The sequence below is a fragment of the Gobio gobio genome, assembly GCF_949357685.1.
Source record: "Gobio gobio genome assembly, chromosome: 25".
Classification (NCBI taxonomy): Eukaryota; Metazoa; Chordata; class Actinopteri; order Cypriniformes; family Gobionidae; genus Gobio; species Gobio gobio.
Genome location: NC_137121.1, coordinates 22,104,503 through 22,123,077, shown reverse-complemented (window position 1 = coordinate 22,123,077; position 18,575 = coordinate 22,104,503). Strand labels below are relative to the sequence as shown.

General features: G+C 41.5%; 1 protein-coding gene across 2 annotated transcripts in view; it reads right to left on the bottom strand.

Moving 5' to 3' along the window:
* Positions 1-1,508: 1,508 nt before the first annotated feature.
* The window catches only part of LOC307121881 (uncharacterized protein), a 29,198-nt gene continuing 12,131 nt past the window's right edge, over positions 1,509-18,575 (bottom strand). The window contains exons 16-20 of one of the 2 annotated variants that reach the window (XM_079809655.1): positions 18,319-18,531; positions 18,092-18,235; positions 9,241-9,543; positions 9,021-9,158; positions 1,509-2,158 (exon numbers count right to left, since the gene is read on the bottom strand). In XM_079809655.1, the coding sequence (XP_079665781.1) occupies positions 2,034-2,158; positions 9,021-9,158; positions 9,241-9,543; positions 18,092-18,235; positions 18,319-18,531 (923 nt within the window). In that variant the 3' untranslated portion in view covers positions 1,509-2,033. Of the gene's footprint in view, positions 2,159-4,735; positions 6,195-9,020; positions 9,159-9,240; positions 9,544-18,091; positions 18,236-18,318; positions 18,532-18,575 lie in introns of those variants that run through there. The other variant, XM_079809656.1, reaches the window with a different exon arrangement.

The window sequence follows — 18,575 nt, the reverse complement described above, 5'->3', positions numbered from 1 at the left end:
ATGTTGCTTTCATGTAGTTTTGAGAAATGTTTTTAAATTAAATGACTCTAAAAATGTAGTGTAACCATCAAGTAAAAATATTTCCCTTGAACCCACATGTACTCAACTTCATCTTTTTATTTTATTTTATTATTATTATTTTTTTAAGGTAAAAAGCTATTTTTAACAATGATTTATTTCTTCATAAATATTACGTTTTTTTACAACCTCAATTAATCTTGTCTTGTCATGAAAAAAAGATCTTTGGCAGATAAGTTTAATATTAATATAAGTAGTGCTGTCAAATCGATTAATCGCGATTAATCACCTCTATCATAAAAGTTTTTGTTTACATAATATATGTGTGTATATATTATTATATTTACGTATATTATATATATGTCTGTCTGTGTTTGTATGCATGGTTTGACATTAACTGTTTTGCTCACCAGCAACTGTTGCTAGTGGATTTTTTTGGTGTAAATATAATTTATTCTTAAGCATCATTGATCGGCTATGACATATTTAAATCTAGCATTTCGTGTATGAACCCATACAGTAGCCTAGTGAAATACATAGCCTATCCATATTTTCATGAGACTTGACAGTTTATTTTATTAAATATCAAAAATCTAAAAGGTGTGCACCATACCTGACACCTAGATGAACACTTGACAGTTGGTTTTATGACTGCAAGTCATTCTCTTCAAATGCAATTAAAGTTAGAAATGTGTATATGTCGTATGTAACTTTAGAGACGATATATGTATATATATGTATATGTGTATGTGTACTGTAATTATTGTGTGTGTACTGTAAATTATTTTTTTACGATTTATCTTTTAACTTTTTATCTTTTGTCAAATCAGCTTTGTTGTATTAACTCAAATGTTTTATTTCAATGAACTCAAAATTAAGGGAACCAGGTAACTTACTGTATATATACACAGACTTTATATATATATATATATTTTTTTTTTATATATATATATACACATACTGTATATGTGTAAACAACATTTGTTAGATGTAATTAATCGCGATTAATCAATTTGACAGCACTAATAACAAGCAGTGATTCTTAATTCAAATGTAAATATTAATGAGTGGTGATTCCCTTATTTAATCACTAAAATTACTTAATATCTAAATTAGTTTTAATTCAGAAATTATGAATACTCATAGGTGTATTATTCATCGTAGATATGACTTGCATTGGTTTAATTTATTTAGGCCTTTGTATTAATCTATAAAAAATAGATGCAGACAACAACAAAAAAAAAACCGTCATGTCATTGATCCATATAAAAAAGAGAGTGTCTAGCCTATAAAAGAATCATGTAGTGAGAATATGCTGAGCACAGCACCAAGAAACACACTTGATATTCGTGCTTGTATTTAAACAGTTGTGAAAACACAGTGGTCCTTCTTACCGTAATGCAATATGATTGTTGTTATGGGGAGTAAATCCCCTGAAGTAGACAGTTTCTGTAATGTCAGGTGGATTAACTTTTCAGACACAAACGTTTAGACTACATGACAGGGTGGGGGTGAGTATCTCTGGCACTCACGCGGGACCACCTGCCAGTTTATTCCTTTCTTTCTTATGCACGTTTTCACACATTTAAACACATTCCTACAGCTTTACAATTTCCTTTCAAATTACGATAATAACTTTTTTTTTTCTTTGAAATGGACATGTTTTGGCAATTCTGAACGCCTGATGGTGCATTCCTGTTGGTATTTATCTGATTTTGTTACCACAGGGAGGGAATGAAGTCCATAGGAAGTCCCCCTTCTCTACTTGCAAAACATGAAAATTGCATACCTCAACAATATTTGGCAGCACAGACAGATCAAGGACTATGGTTAAGTTGCATATTCTTATGTAACCGTACTGGGGAGGGGGAGAGTTGGTCTCAGTCAGCAAAGTTCAAATACAGTGTGGCGGAGGTGGACGGTTACCAAAGTATATCAGTGTTACAGTGCATTTGTGAGCTGTGCAAGGAATATATATGGTAGGCCAAGACAGTATGCACCAGATTTGGCTCCAATCATGAGCTTGGCCAACCCTCCCGAAGTGTCCAGCCCACCCTGATAGTCCTATGGCCCATGGGTCTGGTATACACATTAAAAGAAAGATCAACCAGTTTGGAGGTCTGTTTCACAGCTTCATGTCCTGGCAGGTCCAAAATGTGCGGTGGCAGAACATCAGAGATGGAAAAAGACCAGGTTTCAGTACATTACATGATAGAAACAGAATATTTAAAAGGATTGTTCACCCAACAATGAAAGTTCTGTAATCATTTAATCATCCTCATATTGACTGAAAAAAATCTGACTTTCTTTCTTGTGTGGAACACAAAATGAGATATTTAGCAGAATGTCCAAGCTGCTCATTTCCATATAAACGAACGGTGATATAGGAGACGCTTTCTGTCAGAAGGGCAAAAAAATACAATAGAAGTGGTGCACTATATTCCAAGTCTTCTGAAGTCATATGATATAGTTTTATGTAAGTAACACACCAAAATTCAAGTCACATACAAGATGAAGGAAGAGAAGAAACTGCACAAAAACTTCAGGCATAAGGTGCAAAACACTGACAATATGTCTTTATGTCTGGATTAATGTGTCAGCTAAATTAATATATGTAATGAAATAATGATGTCAACCAAAAGACAGCATCAGGGTCCAGCTGTCAATCATGATGACACACAAATAACGTGATGTTTTTACAGCATCAAATAACTAACTAAAACCAAACTTATTGGTAAAACAAACACTTGAATATACACTCACCTAAAGGATTATTAGGAACACCTGTTCAATTTCTCATGAATGCAATTATCTAATCAACCAATCACATGGCAGTTGCTTCAATGCATTTAGGGGTGTGGTCCTGGTCAAGACAATCTCCTGAACTCCAAACTGAATGTCAGAATGGGAAAGAAAGGTGATTTAAGCAATTTTGAGCGTGGCATGGTTGTTGGTACCAGACGGGCCGGTCTGAGTATTTCACAATCTGCTCAGTTACTGGGATTTTCATGCACAACCATTTCTATGGTTTACAAAGAATGGTGTGAAAAGGGAAAAACATCCAGTATGCGGCAGTCCTGTGGGCGAAAATGCCTTGTTGATGCAAGAGGTCAGAGGAGAATGGGCCGACTGATTCAAGCTGATAGAAGAGCAACTTTGACTGAAATAACCACTTGTTACAACCGAGGTATGCAGCAAAGCATTTGTGAAACCACAACACACACAACCTTGAGGCGGATGGGCTACAACAGCAGAAGACCCCAACGGGTACCACCCATCTCCACTACAAATAGGAAAAAGAGGCTACAATTTGCACGAGCTCACCAAAATTGGACAGTTGAAGACTGGAAAAATGTTTCTTGGTCTGATGAGTCTCGATTTCTGTTGAGACATTCAGATGGTAGAGTCAGAATTTGGCGTAAACAGAATGAGAACATGGATCCATCATGCCTTGTTACCACTGTGCAGGCTGGTGGTGGTGGTGTAATGGTGTGGGGATGTTTTCCTGGCACACTTTAGGCCCCTTAGTGCCAATTGGGCATCGTTTAAATGCCACGGCCTACCTGAGCATTGTTTCTGACCATGTCCATCCCTTTATGACCACCATGTACCCATCCTCTGATGGCTACTTCCAGCAGGATTATGCACCATGTCACAAAGCTCGAATCATTTCAAATTGGTTTCTTGAACATGACAATGAGTTCACTGTACTAAAATGGCCCCCACAGTCACCAGATCTCAACCCAATAGAGCATCTTTGGGATGTGGTGGAACGGGAGCTTCGTGCCCTGGATGTGCATCCCACTAATCTCCATCAACTGCAAGATGCTATACTATCAATATAGGCCAACATTTCTAAAGAATTTCAGCACCTTGTTGAATCAATGCCACGTAGAATTAAGGCAGTTCTGAAGGCGAAAGGGGGTCAAACACAGTATTAGTATGGTGTTCCTAATAATCCTTTAGGTGAGTGTACGTCTGCATGATAAGCAGTGTGTACTATCGCTGAGGATTGAGGAAGCCTCCGGAGCTTAAAGGTGAATGCACTTTTATGGGGTTCAAATTTTGGGCAGCCATTTACTGCCATTATAAAGCTTGGATTAGCCAGGAAATTCTTTAATATTGCTCCAATTGTATTCATCTGAAAGAAGAATGTCATATGCACCTAGGATGACTTCTTGAGGGTGAGTAAATCATGGGGTAATTTTCATTTTTGGGTGAACTATCCCTTAAGTGCACATGAAGTGTAATTTGGGACAGAGCTGTCCAGAGCAGCCATTCAGACTAAGACAACATTTAGACTGTAGCGTTTCATTGACATCTAGTGGTCAGTTCATAGAACAACACTTCACTATTTCAAGTTGTCATTACACTTAAAGGGATAGTTCACCAAAAAATTTAAATTGTCATCCCTTACCCACCCTCAAGGGTTTGGAAAAACAGTAAATGATGACAATTTTAATTTTTGGGTGAACTCTCTCTTGGGCAGGTAGATACTACCACAACAGCCATAATTCAACAGCACACATTTTTTTTGGTATTTATTGTGAATTGTCTTCTTTGTAACACCTTTTATAAAAATGTTCTTCAGCAACATACTTCACATATTTTCCCAAAATGAAGGGATTTCTTTCGCAATAATGGCTGGCTGACTGTACATTATCCTGTTTATTACATGACTGCTTACCATATAAATAAATTGGTGGACATCAAATATTGATTTGAGAAATAATTTTATTATTTTATATATAAGACCGCAGAGAGACAAGATGAGCACAATTGGTCAATTATAGTGTTGACTGGACAATAGTCTAGTTTTCAGAAATTCTTAATATTGTGACGGTACCAATTACAAATATTATTCCCAGAGAGCATTTTAATACATTAAAAATACATCACATGGTTATTAAATCAATAATGCATCTTCTATCCTTGTATTTGATCACAAAGTATTTGTCACTTTTTGTAAACATTTTGAACCTCATTGTAAACTGTTTTCAAAATGCACAATCCACAGTCAAAGGGCAATATTAATAAAACAACTAATTAATACAAAAGACAGACGCAAGTGTTCGAAATTCACATTGCATGATTCAGTTTTTCTTGTAGGCATATAGAGATATGCTTGACGAAATCTCTGCAGTAAGGACTGGAATTAATAAATTCACTTGGCCTGCCAAACTGTTAAAAATTCATGTAATTGTGTCTCAAAACGATTTCTAGTAAAAATTGCTTTAGTTGTGCAGCAAAGACAACCCCTTAATATGAATCCCCCTCAAGGACATTTAGTAAGAATATCAGTGCATTTTGTAAAAAAAAAAAAAAACACCATTTGTCAAAGAAGATACTACTGATTTTAGGAGTTTAGTGCTTGTTTGTATACCTTTGGTATACATATCTTTAAAATTAGTTTAATGCAGTGCCTTTTCTTTTATTCTCAAGAAGATGAAAATGCGAATACATTCATAATTGTATTGAACGGAAAAAAAACACCACCTAACAAAACTGCAAACCAAGTTTGCAAACCTCCACCATAGTTTTCCAAACTATCATAGTACGATGCATCGTTTCGATTTCCAATACCAAAACCGTATTGTCAAAAATATGTGCTTCAACCACGTTGGTTAATGATGTTACGCAGGTGTTGGAGTAATAACTTATTTTACTGAGATTTAATTAATGCTAGATTCCCATTGACTTCCATAGTATGGAAAAATACTATTTAAGTCAGTGGTGCCCCAGAACTGTTTGGTTACAAACATTCCTAAAAATATCTTCTTTTATGTTCAACAGAACAAAGAAATTCATACAGGTTTGGAACAACATGAGTGTGAGTAAATGATGACAGAATTTAAATTTTTGGGTGAATTATCCCTTTAATGTGTCATGCAAACAAGAAACTATGCTTCTAACCGCTGGTCGAGAGCTGTTGTTCCAAACCTCACAACTTTGCAATGCTGCTTGTGAATGAACTTGCAACCATAGACGCTTTCAGGAAATGCACCCCTTGACAAGTTAACAGCTAGGTGATAATACATTTTGGATTTACTTTTCTTTTTTTCTTTTGTTTTAATATATATATAAAAATTAACCGCTTTTATCATTAAGAAACTGAAATCTGCACTTGAGTTCTTCAAGCAGTTCCATCTTTGCGGCTTCCCAGCTGTCTTTCCATTCTAAAAAAAATCAAACAACCAACATTGCGTTCACTAAGATTGCTTTAATTTTTAACGTTACACATAAATATTTTTAAACTTAAAGGGATAGTTCACCCAAAAATGAAAATTATCCCATGATTTACCAGTGTTTCCCACATATTAGAAAGCAATTTATGGTGGTGGGGAGCCGGGGGCTGTTGGTTGGCTGTGTTGTTCCATGTCAGACCGGGGGGGTTTGGGTGTGGGTGATTGGCACAAATATAGATTTCGATCTTGATTCAGGATCAATTCATATGTATATAGCCTACTGTATATATAAGGAAAAATAAGTTTGCCTTTTTAGCCCTATTTTAAACTTTTCTTGGGTTAAATTATATGTGCTCACCTTCATTCATATTCACTTGTGTGTGTGCTTATATAAGTATCATTAAAAATATTAGGATGTAAGTAAAATTTCACATTCACAGAAATCTAGTGTTTGATCATGTCTAAATATGTATTCAAATGCAAAACCTAAAAATAAGTAAGAAGTTATGATCTGCAATACTTTTTTGAGCAACTAGACTAGATAGGCCTACATGTATATTTATTAAAGAGTGGGTAATGGCATTACAAATGAAAATTATTATTTTTCCAGCCACAAAATGACTCTAATTTGCCTCTTTGCATTGGAATTCTCTATTTTAACCTTAATTACTACACTAATTGCAATGTAAATAATACAAATATTAGAAGACAAATATTTTAAGTGGTCATGAATGGACCATAATTATTGCACAAATAGTATTTAGTACGAAAAGATATCCTTGAAATATTCAATAAATATTATTTAACTAAAATATAGAACATTTATTTAATTGAAAATTAGTTAAGGTGTATGGTCACATTTGACCACCAATGAGAATGAGTGTGACCAATTAGTTAGGAATACCTGAGGGCTAAATACAAGAAAAACATTAACATTAATGTTAACAATGTTGCATCTCCATCACTCTCCATAATAAAATTATACTGTACATATGGTTAACATAATAGTCAATGCACACTATGCTGTACTGTTTACCAAAAATTGCAGCACATTTTGTTATAGTGAAGCTGTTGTCTATCCGCTTGATGTATTGACAACGCTGGTTTGTTTAGAACAATTGAGAGCTCCATGAACCACGTGACCGTGCGTGCACCGCCGCAAGATGAGAGTATGTCGCAACTCTGTTTTTCAACGGCTCTGGCTTTAACTGTTGTGCCACATTAAGAGCGCCAAAACGCTATTTATTGTTTGAATTTCGTATTAAAACGTAAAAAAAATATCAAAAGCAGGTTTGGCAATTTGGTGTGAAATTTACTTGGGCAGAGTGAGAGTGTGAGACAGAGCAGTTGGCAACCTTGAAGACTTACGGTCGAATGGAACACACCTTGTGTGTGTGTTTGTGTGTGTGTGTGTGTGTGTGTGTGTGTGTGTGTGTGTGTGTGTGTGTGTGTGTGTGTGTGTGTGTGTGTGTGTGTGTGTGTGTGTGTGTGTGTGTGTGTGTGTGTGTGTGTGTGTGTGTGTGTGAGAGAGACACGTGAGTGACAGAGAGATGGAGGGAGAGCAGGGAAACAAAGCATGTTTTAAATAGCGTTAAAAAAATAAATCAATAAGGAAAAACGTAATATGTGGGGGCCGGTGTTTATTCTGTGGCGCACCACCACGAGTTAGTCTATGTGTAGGAAACACTGATTTACTCAACCTCAAACCATCATAGGTGTATATGACTTTCTTCTTTCAAATGAACACATTCGGAGTTATATAAAAAAGGTCATTGCTCCTCCAAGCTTTATAATGGCAGTGAATGGCTGTCCCGATTTTGAAGTCCAAAAAGTGCATTCATCCATTATAAAAGTACTCCACACGGCTACAGGGGGTTAATAAAGGCCTTCAGAAGCAAAGCGATGGGTTTTTGTAAGAAAAATATACATATTTAAAAATGCATAGACTAAAATAACTAGCTTCCGACAGACGGCCTACGCAAGCCGACTTACGCCAAAAGAGTAACCCCTGGTGCGATGTAGGAGTAGCGTAAGCTTTGACGCCTCTCGCGGTTCAAACTAATAGGGCTGGGCAACAAACTCAAGCCACTCTTCTCTTATATCGAAATCCTCTGACATTTCTCTTTAAAAATTCTCATTTTAGACTTAATTCGTGACCAATGTTTTGTTTTGCTCTATCCTATGTGTTTCTCTGCGTTCGTCAATACGACATGCATCAGGTCAGGGGTTACTCTTTCACCGTAAATGGATGTGTACGGCTAGTTATTTTAGTTTATAAAGTTTGAAATATGGATATTTTTCACTTCAGAAGGCCTTTATTAACCTACCGGATCCATGTGGAGTACTTTTATGATGGATAGATTCAAAATGTCAACCCCCATTCACTGCCATTATAAAGCTTAGATTAGCCAGGACATTTTTTTTAATATAACTCTGATTGTATTCATCTGAAAGAAGAATGTCATATACACCTAGGATGACTTGAAGGTGAGTAAATCATGGGCTAATTTTCATTTTTGGGTGAACTATCCCTTTAAATATGATTAAGTAACAGTAAACAGTCTACCACATTACTTGGCAGAAGAATTGTAATGAATAAATTAAAATAATTATAAGTAACATTAAATATTTATTGAACATTTATCATACATTTATTTATAAATATAAATAACATTAAATATTAAATGAGTATATATTGTATACTTATTTACCATTCTGAAATGTGTATTTAACATTTATTATAATTAAATAATATAAACAACATTAAATAATAAATATGTATTGAACATTTACTGTGAGGGTACAGTGAGAGCTCACCTGGACTGTAGCAGGTTAACTGGACAGAGAAAGTAGCCTTCGCTCCGAGCACTTCTTCTGTGTCCTCAAACACTGGCTGTGGCAGATGCTGCTGTGTGAACCACTCATTTAAACGGTTTCTCAAGACATCGTTTTCTCCTGTAAGAGGTTCAGAACTGAATGAATTTTATAATGTAATTGTGTACTTCAGGCAAGCTGGTTGATATTCAGTTGCTCTGACCTGTCTTTACCCCCAGCAGGCCCAGTATACGTTCACTGAGATGATTCCGAGCTGCTTTCTTAGAGCTCTTGCATGTGCACTTCAGCGTATAGTCACAGAACGACAGCTGGATATAGGCCTGTTCCACAGGCTTCAGGGAAATGACAGCGTCTTTCTGACCGGCCCCCTTCAGCATGGAGCTCAGCTGATTCTGCACCTCTTCAGCACTATCAGCTCCAGTTAGTGAGGCATAACCAAAGAGAGGTGATAATGAACTTAGGGCTTTCTGGAGAGCATGTAGTATGGCTTCATCTTTTGATGACCCTAAAAAAAAAAAGAAGACCAAATTTAAATTGATTAAAATGGCAAAGAAGTGTGACAAATCGAATCAAAGTCATGTGGTGCAGCCAACATGCACAATGCACAAGGAAAATCACAAAAAAGACCCCTGACGACCCTTGTGACTGTGAATCAAGGACAAGTCCACTAGTGTATTCTAGGTGTAAGAAAATGTGTATATTGGATGGTTTCACCACATCCAATGTGACAAAGAGTCCAACATAAACACATGCACAAAGAGTATATTTACAGGAAATTCACATATAAAATTCAGATGTGTCTTTAATCTTGGATAACGTTTATTTTGCCATTGACCCCCAAATGAAATTCTGCTTGATTGTGCCGAGTACAAACACTTGTTTCTTAAGAGATAATCTGATTTTAATGCACAACCTGGAGGCAAAGAACCACCCGACACAGACACAAATTTTTAAAGCATGGCTAGCCATGGATTATCCCGCTTATACCACGGTCATTTGTCAGAATTGACGAGTTAAAGGGGTCCTATTATGCTTTTTCTACTTTAGCTATTGTTTTTTTAGCATAAAAAAGATCTGCAAGGTTACAAAGCTCAAAGTCCACTCCAAAGGGAGATATTTTATTTAACAGAATCTACTTTCTAAGAACTACAACGGACAACTCGGTTGAACTACAAAGTGCTTTTTCCAGGCTTTGTGAAGTCACAATTTTGCGAACTTAAATAATCCCTGCCTATGGAATACGCATAAAAAACTCATTTGTTTGACCTTCCTAAGGCTGATGAACTTAGAGTGGTTAATTTACTTTATGTCATATTATGTCTTATTATTTCTCGTTGCATTTTCTATTAACAGTTTCAATTATAAGTTTTATGTTGTTGCTACGATGTAAACAAAGGGCAAAGCTGTTTGGCTCCGCTAGCCTGCTAGTGTTGATATAGTGTTTCCTGTTGCTTTTGTAAGCTCTCGCTGTAATGACTTTGGTCTGATCTTGTTTTGTCTTTTGTGTCTCCGTGTCTTGCGTGCTTTGTTTTCTTGTGCACATGGTCTGGGTTGACAAGTTTGTCAGGTGTTTCGCTGACTTTGTGGTGTTTCCCCTCCCACTCGTTATCCCTATTCTCATTTGTGTTCACCGTTTACACCTGTTGCTAATTTTCCCTCATTATTCTCCCCTATATAAGATCCTCTCTTTCTCACTTGTTTGTCCGACCGTTGTTGTATGTTGCGCAACGCCTTTGCTCGTGACCGTCTCTTGTTATTTGTCAAGTCTTGCCGTGTCCTGCTTTCCCAGTCTCCTAAGTGCTGTTTGTTTTCTCGTTTTTTATTTATATATTTTTGTTCCATTCCCTCTCATCCGCCAGACCTTTGTTCCTTTGCTACCAGCCCAGGTGATCCTCTCTCTGTGGAGACACGGATTCTTCTCTCCATTTCCTCAGCGCGCTCACCACTCTATCCGGGGAATTACACTCTGCACGCTCACTGCGCCCACCGCGCTCATCGGAGGACTCTGTAGCACTCCTGTATTGCGTCGTTGATGACGTTGGGAATTGTCCCTGTTTAAGGGAGCTCACCGGACCTGTGGACATTTGATTTGGATTTTTCAGTTTTTTGTTCTTGATATTTTTCCCTGTCCATTCCTGAGCTCATAAATAAACTTTTCTGTTTCCTGCATCTGAATCCGTATTCTTCCCTGACAGAACGGTCGGACCAAAGATGGATTCAGCAGGTGCGGATCAGGTCAGAACTGCAGTCAGTCAACAGGGCATTCTTCTGGGACAGCATTCCAGCCAGTTAACAACCACTTCACGGGATGTTGAGTGTCTGTCAGCTCAGGTAGCTGATCTCAGTTTCCAGTTACAAGAGCTCCAGCGGGAGGCCATGACCGGCAGGTCAGCTGCTGCTTACGGCCATTCTCTGCCTCATGCTGAGCCGGAACCTCATGCCAATAGTCCGCCGCCCTATGATGGTGACCCCAATTCGTGTCGGGCTTTCTTGTCACAGTGTTCTCTGGTGTTCGCTCTCCAGCCCCGCCGCTATGCGACTGAGGAGTCCCAGGTAGCGTTCGTTATCACCCTCCTGAAGGGAAGGGCCCGTGACTGGGCTACAGCCGTGTGGGATGCTCATGCCCCTTTCTGTTCCACATTTGAGGACTTCAGAGCCGAGATGTTAAAGCTGTTTGACCGCTCTGCTCAGGGCGATGAGGCGGCTTCCCAGTTGGTGCGGTTGAGTCAGGGCAGACGTTCTGTTACAGAGTATTCAATCCACTTCAGAACTCTGGCAGCTGCCTGTGATTGGAATGAGGCAGCATTACGGGCCAGGTTTCGAGAGGGACTGGACGGTGACATCCTGGACGAGATCGTCACTCACGAGCTGCCTCACGATTTTGACGCCCTTGTAGAGCTGGCACTTCGAGTGGAGGGTCGTCTCCAACGTCGACGCCAGCGGTGGACAGCTCAACCGTTTCGGACACTGGATGAGGGTGCGTCTGGTGCTGTTTCTTCATTTCCTCCTCCTTCAGTAGATCCTGAGCCCATGCAAGTGGGGCGTCTTCGTCTCACTCCGAAGGAGAAGCAGGATCGTTTGGCTCGGGGTCTTTGCCTGTACTGCGGGAAGCCGGGCCATCGGGCTATTCTGTGTCCTTTAAAAGCCAGAGCCCATCAGTAATCCGGGGAATCCTGGTGGGCGCTACTCCTGGTTTCAACTCCCCCATCTCACGTACTCTGCTGAATGTCTCTGTTCAATATAAGGACACTGTCCACTCCTGTTCAGCCTTGATTGACTCAGGTGCCGAAGGCAACTTCCTGGATGTCTCTGTTGCAGCGTTGTGGGGTATTCCTGCCATTCCCCTTTCCTCTCCTATCTCTGTCCGTTCCCTTAATGGTCTTCTCATTACCTCCATCACCCATTCCACACCTTCCATAAATGTTATTGTCTCAGGCAATCACCGTGAGGTAATTGAACTGTACCTCCTAAATTCCCCGAGTGCCCCCATTGTCTTAGGGCACCCGTGGCTGGTGCAGCACAACCCTCACGTGGATTGGTCAGGGAATTCTGTGTTATCTTGGAGTCAGTCTTGTCTTGCGTCATGTTTGGGTGCTGCCTTGTCTCCTGGTTCTGTGTCTTCTGTTTTTCAGGTCGAGGAGGCAGATCTCTCCGGGGTCCCGGCGGAGTACCGTGATCTTTGTCGGGTCTTCAGTAAGTCCCGAGCCACATCCTTACCTCCTCATCGGCCGTATGACTGTGCCATTGATCTTCTCCCAGGCACTTCTCCGCCCAAGGGCCGTCTGTACTCGCTGTCTGGTCCTGAGAGAGAGGCCATGGACAAGTATATTCAGGAGTCCTTAAATGCCGGCCTCATCCGTCCCTCTTCCTCACCCGCTGGGGCTGGGTTCTTCTTCGTTAAGAAGAAGGATGGCTCCCTGCGACCCTGTATCGACTACAGGGGTCTCAATGACATCACCATAAGAAACAGGTATCCTCTGCCTTTGATGTCATCAGCTTTTGAGTTGTTGCAGGGAGCTAAGGTCTTTACCAAACTAGACCTCCGTAATGCCTACCATTTGATCCGTATCCGCGAGGGGGATGAGTGGAAGACAGCCTTCAACACTCCAACGGGACACTTTGAATACCGGGTTCTACCTTTTGGGCTCACCAACGCCCCAGCTGTCTTCCAGGCCCTGGTGAACGACGTGTTGAGGGACATGGTAAATCGATTTGTCTTTGTGTACCTTGATGATATTCTTATCTTCTCTCCCTCCTTGCAGGTACACACTCAACACGTTCGTCAGGTGTTACAACGGCTACTAGAGAACCAGCTCTATGTCAAGGCGGAGAAGTGCGTGTTCCATGTTAAGTCTGTTTCGTTCTTGGGGCATATAATTTCAACGGAGGGAATTAAGGCCGATCCCGCTAAGGTAAGGGCCGTGGCCGAGTGGCCAACCCCTGACTCTCGGAAGGCTCTGCAGCGGTTCCTGGGGTTTGCCAACTTTTATAGGCGATTCATCCGGAACTTTAGCCTGGTCGCTGCACCCTTAACTGCACTCACCTCACCTAAGGTACCGTTCAGATGGAATTCCCAGGCCCAGGGGGCCTTTGATGTTCTTAAGTCCCGTTTCATCTCTGCTCCTGTTCTCTGTCTTCCAGATCCTGAACGGCAATTCATTGTTGAGGTGGATGCCTCTGATGTCGGGGTAGGCGCGGTCCTGTCTCAGCGGTTTTCCAGAGATGGGAAGGTGCACCCTTGTGCCTTCTACTCTCACCGTTTGAGTCCTGCTGAGCGAAATTATGACATAGGTAACAGGGAGCTGCTGGCGGTCAGGCTGGCTCTGAGGGAGTGGCGCCACTGGTTGGAGGGAGCAGCGGAGCCCTTCTTGGTCTGGACGGATCACAAGAATTTAGAGTATGTCCGTTCGGCCAAGAGGTTGAATGCTCGCCAGGCTCGCTGGGCACTCTTCTTTGGGCGATTTAACTTTTCCCTCTCGTATCGGCCAGGCTCCAAGAACGTTAAGCCTGATGCCCTCTCTCGTCTCTTCGAGGGTCCTGGGGGAGAGTTGACACCCGAAACCATTCTCTCCAAGGAGGTGGTGGTGGGGTCCCTTTCCTGGGATGTCGAGCGACGGGTGAGGGAGGCCGTGCGGGGGGATGAGGTCCCAGGGGGGTGTCCAGGGGGTCGGTTGTTTGTGCCGGTTGCGCTGCGTCCTGAGGTCCTCCGGTGGGGGCATGAGTCCAGAGTCGCCTGTCATCCGGGGGTTCGGAGGTCGCTGGCTACCATCCGTCAGCGATTTTGGTGGCCGTCCATGGTCCAAGATGTCAGGCAGTTTGTGTTGGCTTGCTCGGTATGCGCTCGTAATAAGACGTCTAACCATCCTCCTGTTGGTCTGTTACAGCCTTTGCCCATTCCTTCTCGTCCTTGGTCACACCTGGCCCTTGATTTTGTCACCGGTCTCCCCCCATCGAGAGGTAACACCGTGATCCTGACGGTGGTGGATCGCTTCTCCAAGGCGGCCCATTTTATCCCCTTACCCAAGCTCCCTTCTGCCAAAGAGACAGCGCAGGTGGTGGTGGACCACGTCTTCCGGATCCATGGTCTTCCGGTGGATGTGGTCTCCGACAGAGGACCCCAATTTGTCTCTCGGTTTTGGAAAGAGTTCTGTAGACAGATCGGGGCCTCAACGAGTCTGTCTTCAGGTTTTCACCCCCAGACCAACGGGCAGGCCGAGCGAGCCAACCAGGATCTCGAGCGAGCTCTCCGCTGCCTGACCTCAAGTAATCCGAGCTCCTGGAGTCAGCAGCTACCGTGGGTTGAATATTCCCACAACTCCCTGCCGGTAGCATCTACGGGTATGTCTCCCTTTCTTTGTTCAGTGGGTTATCAACCACCTCTTTTCCCTGCACAGGAACCCGAAGCCGCGGTTCCGTCTGCCTTAGCCTTTGTTCGTCGGTGTCGTCGCACCTGGAGAAGGGCTAAGGAGGCCTTGGCCCGGGCTTCCAGACGGACCAAAGCGGCAGCCGACCGTCACCGGACTCCGGCTCCCCAGTATGTTTGCGGTCAGAAGGTATGGCTATCCACCAAGGACTTGTCTCTCCGGGGGTCTTCTCGTAAGCTGGCCCCCAAGTTCATTGGGCCATATCGCATCATCAAGGTCCTGAGTCCGGTGGCAGTGCGGCTCAAGCTTCCTCACACTCTTGGTCGGGTTCACCCTGTTTTTCATGTGTCCAGGGTTAAACCTGTGTTTTGGTCCCCTCTTAATCCTGTTTCTTCCCCACCACCCCCCCCTCCTCGTCTAGTGGATGGTTCTCCAGTGTACACTGTGAGAAAGCTTTTGGACGTTAGACGCCGTGGTCGGGGTTTCCAGTATTTGGTGGACTGGGAGGGTTACGGTCCGGAGGAGAGGTGTTGGATCCCGGCTCGGGATATTCTGGACCAGACTCTGATTAGGGACTTCCGTCGGCGACGAGGTGAGCCCCTCTCAGATGCGCCAGGTGGCGTTTCTGGGGGGGGGGGGGGGGGTACTGTAATGACTTTGGTCTGATCTTGTTTTGTCTTTTGTGTCTCCGTGTCTTGCGTGCTTTGTTTTCTTGTGCACATGGTCTGGGTTGACAAGTTTGTCAGGTGTTTCGCTGACTTTGTGGTGTTTCCCCTCCCACTCGTTATCCCTATTCTCATTTGTGTTCACCGTTTACACCTGTTGCTAATTTTCCCTCATTATTCTCCCCTATATAAGATCCTCTCTTTCTCACTTGTTTGTCCGACCGTTGTTGTATGTTGCGCAACGCCTTTGCTCGTGACCGTCTCTTGTTATTTGTCAAGTCTTGCCGTGTCCTGCTTTCCCAGTCTCCTAAGTGCTGTTTGTTTTCTCGTTTTTTATTTATATATTTTTGTTCCATTCCCTCTCATCCGCCAGACCTTTGTTCCTTTGCTACCAGCCCAGGTGATCCTCTCTCTGTGGAGACACGGATTCTTCTCTCCATTTCCTCAGCGCGCTCACCACTCTATCCGGGGAATTACACTCTGCACGCTCACTGCGCCCACCGCGCTCATCGGAGGACTCTGTAGCACTCCTGTATTGCGTCGTTGATGACGTTGGGAATTGTCCCTGTTTAAGGGAGCTCACCGGACCTGTGGACATTTGATTTGGATTTTTCAGTTTTTTGTTCTTGATATTTTTCCCTGTCCATTCCTGAGCTCATAAATAAACTTTTCTGTTTCCTGCATCTGAATCCGTATTCTTCCCTGACACTCGCTTTTGTAAGGCTGTTCACCGCCCCTTAGGAAAATTAACCATGGTTCTGTGATTGATTACTGTTTGTATTACCATAGTTTTCCTACAAATATCATGATTAAATTGTGTATAACATTGTATCTAAAATATATAAGAACCAGGCTTGAATCTGTTTGAAATTGCCACCCTCCTTAATATTTACATCTGAGTAGAGCTTGCGGTTATGAAGGGCCGTGAAATTCCCCGAACACATGTAAAGCGGTGCCAATCACAACACACTGGGCCAGCTAAACAATCGCAGCACATTTCGAATTTAGGAAGGAGGGGCTTCATCGAAACAGGAACTAAATGGCGCGTTCAAGATAGACTGGGGAAAGAGGTGCTGTAATAATGTTAAATATGTGAAAACATTTGTTTTTTGAACAATCAAATTACACAATTACCTGTGTCTGTTCAACGTCTCTCTACCAATGAAGCTGTGAGTTATATTGATTCAAAAACAGCAACGTTACTAACTCGTTGCTGAGTAATATAATGTGGCGATAAAATAGAAAAGCTATTTTATTACTAAAAGTCACGGGGCAACGTTGATAAGTTTATGTGCTCCTGAATGTTTCTGTGTGCGCAGCATGATCTCCGATCTCTGTGTGCGAGTGATGTATGTGTTTGTGCGCTTCAATGAAAACAACGCATTTATGTAGAACCTGACTACCGGTGCATTCATTTAAGCGGTTTTAATGCACACCTTCCAGCCGATCAGATTGACCATGGTCAGTGTTGGGGTAGTTACTCAAAAAAAGTAATTAGTTACTAGTTACTAGTTACATCTGTAAATTGTAATGAGATTACTTTACTAGTTACTGTATTTGTAACTTCACTACTTATTACTTTACTTTCCCATTTCTTAATTTACCGTGTAGATATATGGACAAATATCATATGGCTCTATGCAGTGTTTCCCCAAACAAACAAAAAGGACTACTGTCAAATAAAGATAAAGAAAATAATAAGAACAAATGATTTAAATACAAGCAGCAGCACAAATAAATACTATTGAGCAAACACACTAATGAAATAAACAATGTTTTTCAGGTACGTCTAACATTAGTTTTCAGGTACAGAAATTGATCAAATGTAAAATAACATTGCATATTAAACAGACAGCAGTAAAGGCTACTGCCCCTTTAAGACCTAATAATACTGCCCCTTTAAGACCTAATCCTGGACCTAATGCTCGGATATGCGTCGTTTTAAGGCATATACAGACTATGTCTGCTAGGATACTCATCAAGATGGGCATGTTGACATAGTTTTTGTGTGAGTTTGTCCGTTCAAGAGCAAAACTTGAAAGAGAACTCAATATTTGCGCACTGTGAGACGTGCGCGCTTTCGGATGAGTGCACAGACACAAAATCTTCTCACAGCGCACGTGACTTCTCATTTGTGATGACGGCGAAAATGAGTGGTCTTATTCAAACATACGGCAGCACTCACTTTTGAACAAAGTTTACAAAGAGAGAATTTGAAGGACTTTTACACGGCACCCCTGCTCTTGTCAGACGGCACCTCGGTTGGGAAACACTGCTCTATGGCAACGGTGCACGCAGCACTTAAACATATCAGATCTTTACACACAGGCAAACACGGCTTGAGTAACGCAGGAAAGCGCCTTCCTATAGTCTAGTAAAGTAGTGTAGTTACCAATATTTTTAGTGTAATGCGTTACTTTACTTCGTTACCCAAAAAAGTAATATTACTGTAATCCGTTATTTTGTAACTCGTTACCCCCAACACTGACCATGGTATAATATCAAATAACACACTCATACTAACCTTGTTCCTCATACTCAACATTGTACGTTATGTTCTTTAGTGAACAGTAGAATAGCTTTGAAGAGTCTTCAACATCTTCCAGAGGAAGAGGTAGAACCTTCTGAGAAAAGTGCTGCTTCACCAGCGCACTGGACATCTTTTCATCTTGAATTAGAGGTAAAAATACGCATTAGTTAAGGAACATAAATGTATTTGTATATATACTATATATGAATAAATGCAACAACCTGTGCTTGGATCCAACATTTCCAATGCAAGGCCGAACCACAGGTACGTTTTTCGAATGGCTTCTTTCTTGGAGTTGTAGCCTTGTTTGTTAGCACAAGTACAATTTTCCAGGTTGATTTGCGCAGTACATTTGAAATTCGTATTACACTTCATTTTCTCGATCGTCACCTGTGGTGGCTTGAGATTACATATATTGAACAGATCATTGATTTCTGTAAAATACACAAAGATGAACAAGAAGATAAAAGCACAGTTG